The sequence below is a fragment of the Formica exsecta genome, unplaced genomic scaffold, assembly GCF_003651465.1.
Source record: "Formica exsecta isolate Colony F162 unplaced genomic scaffold, ASM365146v1 scaffold548, whole genome shotgun sequence".
Classification (NCBI taxonomy): domain Eukaryota; kingdom Metazoa; phylum Arthropoda; class Insecta; order Hymenoptera; family Formicidae; genus Formica; species Formica exsecta.
Window position 1 is genome coordinate 1 of NW_021852723.1, and position 8,377 is coordinate 8,377.

The 8,377-nt window shown below is 42.9% G+C and overlaps 2 protein-coding genes across 2 annotated transcripts; both read right to left on the reverse strand.

Annotated features, from left to right (window-relative positions):
• Positions 1-3,699: 3,699 nt before the first annotated feature.
• Positions 3,700-4,308, reverse strand: LOC115241975. The gene has a single exon (XM_029817975.1). The coding sequence runs from the start codon at positions 4,306-4,308 to the stop codon at positions 3,700-3,702; it is 609 nt and encodes a 202-aa protein (XP_029673835.1).
• A 517-nt stretch (positions 4,309-4,825) lies between these two features.
• LOC115241976 lies at positions 4,826-6,184 on the reverse strand. Its single transcript, XM_029817976.1, has one exon. The coding sequence runs from the start codon at positions 6,182-6,184 to the stop codon at positions 4,826-4,828; it is 1,359 nt and encodes a 452-aa protein (XP_029673836.1).
• Positions 6,185-8,377: the final 2,193 nt, after the last annotated feature.

The window sequence follows — 8,377 nt, forward strand, 5'->3', positions numbered from 1 at the left end:
TAAGTAATATTTGTTTTTAAGTAATGTTCACAGTTTAACAGTATACATTGAAATGTCGATTATGAAGACTGACTTATGTGATAAGTTTTGATTTAATTTGCGAGAATTTTTATTTTTGTCTTTTTAAAAATATTGTATACAAAGTATAAAAGTTTATTTTGTTTTGTGTTTATATATATGAACTTAAGTTTTTAATATAATAAACTAAATATATTTAAGTGATAACAGCATTATAAATATAATATATATAATATATATAGTAATTACTAATAGATTAGTAATTACTATATATATTATATATTATAATATTAGATTTATATTTCCGCATAATATACTGCATGTGATACGAGAATTTGTATTTGTATTTTTATGTTTTAAAAAATATTTTATTTAATTGTATCCAGTTTATATATATTTAAAACAATGGATTTTTTAAATAAACTTTATCGTATACATTATAACTGTGAAAATTTAATTATCTCTATGCCTTCGATAATTAAATTTTTAATATGATAAACCAAATATATTTAGGTGATTTTTTTTTAAGTAATGCTTATTAGTTTAACAGTATTCAAAACTTTGTTATCTATTGTCTATACCCATTTACAAAGGCTGTAATTTTTAAATATTTGAAAAAAAAACTGTATTTTGATATATAACGTATATATTATAATTATTATATATTATTAACTTGTAACGCGGTCACCTCGCTCGACGCTCGGATCGGCTCCTCGGTGTCCGGGTTCGACATATATACATATAAAAGATTTCTGTATATATTTGTATTTTTTTTGATAGTCATATTTTTTTTAAATATACTTGTACGATTATGTTTTAACAAACTGCTTTTTTATTCAACTGCTTTAGCCAATACCACAAGATAATTTCTATCAAGAACATCACTCACCTTATAATGTGCAATATGGTCAAAGCATGTCGAATACTGCGCCAGTTAACAAACCAGTTGAACCATTATTACCTGCGATGCCTGCTGTTCCTGCAAAATTGGTTGAACCAGAAAAATCTAAAGCACCTATTCCTGAGCAACATATACATCTGAAAACAATACTAGATGAATTAAAAAATCAGTGTTACGAAAATGCAAAGAATCCGGTAAGAGTGACAGTTGATAGTTAACATACACATTATATTATACAGGGTGTCCCAGATCATTTGGGACAATACTCGTGTGCAGATAGAGCGGACCAAACTGAGTCGAAAAGTCCTCTATCATTTTTTTTTATAACGCTTAATAAAGGAGTTATTATTGAGTTAAGTCTGGCCAATCAGCGCCGATCTTTAGCCGGGCGCACGTTGGTGAGCCGCGCGCCTGGTAGTATGCGACAGCGCATACTTCACGGCGCGCGGCTCACCGACGTGCGCCCGGCTAAAGATCGGCGCTGATTGGCCAGACTTAACTCAATAATAACTCCTTTATTAAGCGTTATAAAAAAAATGATAGAGGACTTTTCGACTCAGTTTGGTCCGCTCTATCTGCACACGAGTATTATCCCAAATGATCTGGGACACCCTATATATTCAAAATTTCAATATACTCATTCAATATAGTACTAAATATATTTTCTGCAACAGATTCATATATAACATTAATTTTTTAATGTTATTATATCTTGACGTCGGGAACATTAACCTTATAACGTTATTATATCTTGTGTTGCTAGCGTGGGCATTCTGGCATCACTGCGTATCATATGCGTATGCACGCACATACACATTGTCTCTCAAGGTATATTTGCACACTCAAGCGAATAATCGTACATGAGCGCTGCAAACGCGCCTTGAGGGACAAAATCGTTTTACGTGTGTGCGTGCGAGCATACGTACGTGAGTCTGAAACTGAACCTTATGATGATGATGGAAAACGAAAAATGTCAAATTTCTGGTATACGATTATCATTCCTCAGGATTGACTGCACCAATCTTATTCAAACTGATCGCAATCAAAAGCTTGCATCCACATTGTATAAGAAAAGTGCCGTTAGATTTTTGATTAACGGCTTGGTTCCTGAGGAATTTTAATCGAAAGTTTATTAGACGTAAAACTCCGGATAAGCTACCTGGTAGCGTCGCGGCTCCTGTACATAGGCAAACCGTTGACAAGCTGGAACGAATTTTTATATATATTTGACGTCGCGACGCTACCGCGTCGCTTGATAATAATTAATAGATTTCTATACGATTGTTTATAAAAACTTATAATATTAATTATCAGATCGACGAGAAAACTCTAGAAAGGAGATCGGCAGCTTTAGCATGCAGGCGATTTCCCGGAACTCATTCGTTTAACAATATTGCGGAGATGTTAGAAGGAATCCATACAACATTTGGATTAACATGTGACAAAATTATAGGTACAGTTACGGATAATGGATCTAACTTCGTGAAGGCTTTCCAAGAATTTGGTATAGATGACCCAGAATGCTTTTCACAAGGTGATTAAAATATTCATATATACACATAAATTTGTTAAAAATACCGGCACGGCTAGGTTACGGATCTAATTTGGAAAACATGCCAAAAGCAGGTTCTGAACCACTTTTGAAACCACTTTTGAAACACTTGTGTTCGGGAGTCGACCTCGACGAGATCGTCCGAAACTGAGAGAGAGACGCTCAGAGATGAGCAAGAAGCAATATGTAGATGTAGCGCGAATCCGTAGATCCGCTAGAGGATAAGGAGATTGAGAAAAGAGTCGAGTGCAGATTGTTTTAACTATTCGTTTTATTTAGAATAATAGGAGCGAGCGACGGCACATATTCCGCGAATCCGACGGATATCTTCAAAATGTCTTGTTAATGATTGCCCCTTTTCGCGATTCGGAAATCTTGATGAAAAGCTTCTTGCTAGAAACTCTCGCGAGAGCGGAAATCTTGCACGCGAACACCGGATGGAATTTGGCGCGAGGCAGAGGACATTCGCGATGCGATTAACGAGCGTCGACTCTCGGACTCCCCAGAATTAACATTCACAATGTCTTAGCACTAACGGATTTGAAGAATAAAGTTTGAGATATGACCGAATTGACCGCCGCGAAAATATGAATGCGATTGTATGCGAGACAATTCGGACCGATTTTGAGACGAGTAAGCCTACTGCGTACGCGACACGAGCGAGAATAAGACACGAAAGAATATCATACGAGAAATGATGATATTCGAAACTATGATCGATTGCTATCGACCAGCTCGAATCGTTGTCGTAGGCAGACTAAATCGACCGACCGCGGAAACTCGCGCTCTGCCGATCTGAATAACAAGTTTTTCTGATTTCGAACCTTCTCGAACCAGATGTTTGTCACAGTTTTGTCATTCTAACAAGAATGCGATCACGCACCGAGCGGGTGACCGCGACACTGTTTGTTCTTGCTCGTGTTTTATTTTCTGAGGCAATCGTTTTAATATAACGGCGAAATTTAGAAACGAATGTTTAATGATTCAATTTTGAACATACCGCCCGCATTGAAACGATTTCCAAAATAATCGAGATAACAATTGCAGTAAACGACAAGAGCGCACGCCACAAGTAACATGAGATACATGAGCGAAAGACGACAAGTTACGCGACGTGGTTTGACGCGCTGAATTTGCCGCCCGCCTTGGCGGAATGACGCTCGCATCTTGACAATTTTGATCTTAATCTAATAATGTACAGTAATGAAACGCAACGCGGCGAAGGAGTCTAATTGCTCGTCGCCTCATTATTGACCGGTAGTACGCACAGTTTGACAATCGGTCTTTTGAATTCGGATGTGGCCGTCTTTACGGTGACGACCCGTGCGAATCCGTCGGAGCCGGGGTGACAACGCGTCACTCGGCCAAACTCCCACTTGCAGGGGAGTAACAGCGGATTACGCAATAGAAGAAATTGCCCGGGTTTAATCGGTGGTTTGACCTTTCGCCATTTTGCTCTTTGTTGTAAAGTATTTACATAGTCGTTACTCCATAATTTCCAAAACCGTTCAGTGACATGTCGGACTAGTTGCCACCTCGAAAGACGATTTTCGTTGAGATCGAGCAGTGATGGTTCCTCGATTTTGCATAATAACGTCGAGAATTCTTCGAATGTTAGCATATGATTCCTTAACACTCGGCGTAGATGTGTTTTGACGCTCCGTACGCCCGCCTCCCACAATCCGCCGAAGTGCGGGGCAGAAGGGGGAATAAAATTCCACGATACTTTATCGGAGGCCGTCAGGTTCAAGAAATTCGGATTTCGTACTGCTGACCGGTACGCGACGGTCAGTTCTCGGTCCGCTCCGACGAATGTTGTCCCGTTGTCCGAATACATTGATTGTGGTAGACCGCGGCGAGCGCAAAATCGAGAGTAAGCATTTAAGAAAGCTTGAGTGGAGTAGTCGCTTACTAACTCCAAATGTATTGCTTTCGTCGCTAAGCAGTTGAAGAGCGCGATATATGCTTTCCGTGACGTAATGCCTCGTCCCGCGGAGGCCCTTATTTGCACGGGGCCTGCATAATCTAGACCGCAATGTAAAAAACAGCGTACTGTCGCTGTGACGCGAGGTTCGGGAAGATCTCCCATGATTTGTGTGGGAATCGCGGCTCGTTCGCGAGTACACACAACACATTTATGAATGGCAGATTTTACTATGTTACGAGCGCGAAGTATCCAGAGTACACACAACACATTTATGAATGGCAGATTTTACTATGTTACGAGCGCGAAGTATCCAGAAATCGCGGCGCAGAGCATTTAGCATGAGTTGCGGTCCGGCATGTAACGCTCGTAAATGAGTTTGATTCACAATTAATGTCACGAGAGGATGAGATGAGAGAAGAATCGGATGTCAAACCGGCATTGGCAATGGGGCTTTGTTAAGCCGTCCACCCACGCGTAGAATTCCGTCCCGATCGAGGAACGGTCGAAGTGAGAGAAGTGAGCTTCTCGACGAGAGGCTCTGATTTTTTGACAGCTCGTGTATCTTCGTCGGAAATACGTCGGCTTGAATTTTCTTTATCCAGAAAATTCTGGCAGTATTGCTGTCGGATGCAGAAAGCGCGATGCTTCTCGATGCTGGATAGTGAGACCACAGAAGCGAGAACGACGACGAGCGATTACGATCACATGAGCTTATGAATTTGATGAGATACGCGGTGACGCGAATTAATTTTGGCCACGATGAATATCTTGAAACGAGGTTCCACGTAACGTAAGGTTGAGAGCATTGCAGCGAATTAATTTTTTCTTCAAGAGGCGTTTCCTCGGGAAGACGCTCATTGTTACACGGCCATTTATCGGAATCGAAGAACAGCCATGGAGGACCATGCCACCATAGCTCGCGATTGATAATTTCATCGCCAAATACTCCGCGCGAAGCGCAATCCGCGGGGTTGTCCTCCGTTGGCACATGCCGCCATTCGACGTCTGGAAGACGAGTCTGAATGTCATTAACGCGATTGGCGACAAAAGTTTTCCATCGCGAAGGAGGTTGACTTAACCACGCGAGCACGATCGTGGAATCTGTCCAGCAATGGCACGGAATATCCTTGTAACCGTTCGACCCGCGAACGAACTCGACAAGTCGTGCGAGTAATAATGCTGCGGATAATTCGAGTCGTGGTATGCTCAGAGATTTTAACGGCGCAACCTTTGATTTACCGACGAGCAAAGTTGTCGTGATTTGACCTGATGACGAAATGATTTTGATATAAACACATGCGGCATATGCATGTGTCGATGCGTCAGCAAATCCATGTATTTCGGCGTGATTTGTGTTCGATCCGAGACCGACCCAGCGCGTGATTCGCGAATTACTGAGATGCGAGAGCCGAGAGTAAATTTCTCTCCATTTGGCTATGTGTGGCTCGGAAATAACATCATCCCAATCGCTTTTAAGTCGCCAGAGTTGCTGCATAAATATTTTTGCGGTAATCGTAACCGGAGTGACCCATCCGAGCGGATCGTAGAATTTGGCGATTGCGGACAAGATCGTATGCTTTGTTTTTGGGGCATTATCAGCCAGCGACACGCGAAACTCGAAAATATCGTTTTTCGGATTCCACCCGATTCCGAGGATTTTGATTTGTTCCTCTTCAGACAGAGGTTTGTTCGTGGCTAGACCGTGATCTGCGATTTCGATGTCCTCGAGAAGAGAGGGCGAGTTGCTCGCCCATTTCCGTAATACGAATCCGCCGCGCTTTAACATAGAGTTTAATTGATCGCGCGCTTGCCGAATTCGAATGGTATCGTCAGCTCCGAAAAGTAATGTGATGAGCGGAAATGCTACCGCGAGTGCAATGAACGGAAGTCATTGTCGACTGAGAGGAATCGTTACTCTCGAGCGACGTGAGGGGTCCCGATATTATCCATCCGAAAATGGAATTCTGAGCGAAGGGTTGCCCGACGCTTCCTCTGCGAATACCGTCGCGAATGATATCGCTATAGAGATCGGCTCCGATTATGAGATTTATAGGATCGGAACTCGTCGGATCCGAATCAGCTCGCGGTAAATCGGAGATATAAGAAAGTGACGAGAGATCCACGTGTCTTCTCGGAGTGTAAGAGGTTAGCGATATTAAAATGAGCGCGGTGGTTGAGAGCGACGGAGCAAGAGATTCTCGATGAGAAATAAATATGTGTGTTGCATGTTGAAAAGTCCCCGCGTTTATCCCGCCGACGGCGGAAACGGAGATCGGCATGCGAATTCGTTTTAAACGCAAGATTTGCGCTAAACTTTCCGAAATTAATGTCATTTCCGAGCCCTGATCGAGGAGAGCTCGAACGACAGCGGTGCGGCCCGACGGACTGCGCACCGTTACCCAGGCCGTCGCTAATAAGACGGGTGATCACTTTCTCGTTGAGGCGATCAGAGAATTTATTTCCGGTGTCAAACCGGACGGTTGAGGCGACGAGCAATTCGGCATAATAGTCTTCGAGGAATTTGAGCCCGAATCCGAGTCAACGTGTAGCATCGAATGATGCTTTTTATGACAAACTCGACATGTGTATTTGCTCCTAATGCGAGACTTAATAAAGTCGCTTAAAGTCTCGTAAGATGGCGGAACATCTGTATTGCTTATGCTTATTTCCCACGCTTTTCGCGTTAACGGATCTAATTTTTGCACAAAGATATGAACGCCAATATCTTCCCAGAGTTCCTCCGGTTTTCGATCGAGGGCTTTTAATGAAGCCATTGCGATATTAGCTTTGTCGTATAAAGTCTGCATCTCGGTGGCAGATTCGCGCGGGATAGATGATAAGCCGAGCAATGTCGAGAGATGTTTGTTTATCGACCGCTTTTTGTCGTCGTACCGTGAGGTTAACGCTTTCCACGCTATTTCAAAATTCGCGGCCGTTATAGAAATATTCGGTATACATTTCAGCGCGCTACCCTTAAGGCACGATGATAAAAAGTGCATGCGAGCGAAATTATTTAGATCCGAATTTTCACGAATTAGTGTCGTAAATCGATCGCGAAATTGTTCCCATTCGTCGTAATTGCCGTCGAACGGAGGCAATTTGATGGGGGGAAGATGCGATAAAGAAAACGCGGACGCTTCCGCGGGCAGCCTTGTTGAGGACAGAGATGGGTTTGGACTCACGACCGGTTCCATTTCCTCCAGGACCTCCGCCATGTGGTCCATTGCAGTTTGATAAGCTGCGGAAGTCAAGTCGAAATGATTGTCCTTGAAATAGATAAAGGATGTCCGGTTTGCTTCCGGGATCCTTAACGACAACTCTGTATGTCCGTTGGAGAATTGACTCCAGCCTTCCTTAAGCATTGAAATTCTCGAGCACACCTTAGCCGGAGTTAGATTGCTCCTGCCGATTTTTTTGAAGTTTTCTAGGTAGCGTTCGATCAAACGCTGTAACTGCTGCTGATGTACGAAATGTTCCGACATCGTAGATGTATCGAAATATCACACACTCGCGAACTTATCCTTCACACACGCTCCTATCCGGCTCGAAGGACCAATATGTTCGGGAGTCGACCTCGACGAGATCGTCCGAAACTGAGAGAGAGACGCACAGAGATGAGCGAGAAGCAATATGTAGCGCGAATCATTGCCCCTTTTCGCGATTCGGAAATCTTGATGAAGAGCTTCTTGCTAAAAACTCTCGCGGGAGCGGAAATCTTGCACGCGAACACCGGATGGAAGTTGGCGCGAGGCAGAGGACATTCGCGATGCGATTAACGAGCGTCGACTCTCGGACTCCCCAGAATTAACATTCACAATGTCTTAGCACTAACTGATTTGAAGAATACAGTTTGAGATATGACCGAATTGACCGCCGCGAGAATATGAATGCGATCGTATGGCGAGACAATTCGGACCGAATTTGAGACGAGTAAGCCTACTGCGTACGCGACACGAGCGAGAATAAGACACGAAAGAAT

Coding starts and splice junctions, on each gene's coding strand:
- LOC115241976 (XM_029817976.1), bottom strand. CDS start 6,184: ATGTTAAAGCGCGGCGGATTCGTATTACGGAAATGGGCGAGCAACTCG.
- LOC115241975 (XM_029817975.1), bottom strand. CDS start 4,308: ATGTATTCGGACAACGGGACAACATTCGTCGGAGCGGACCGAGAACTG.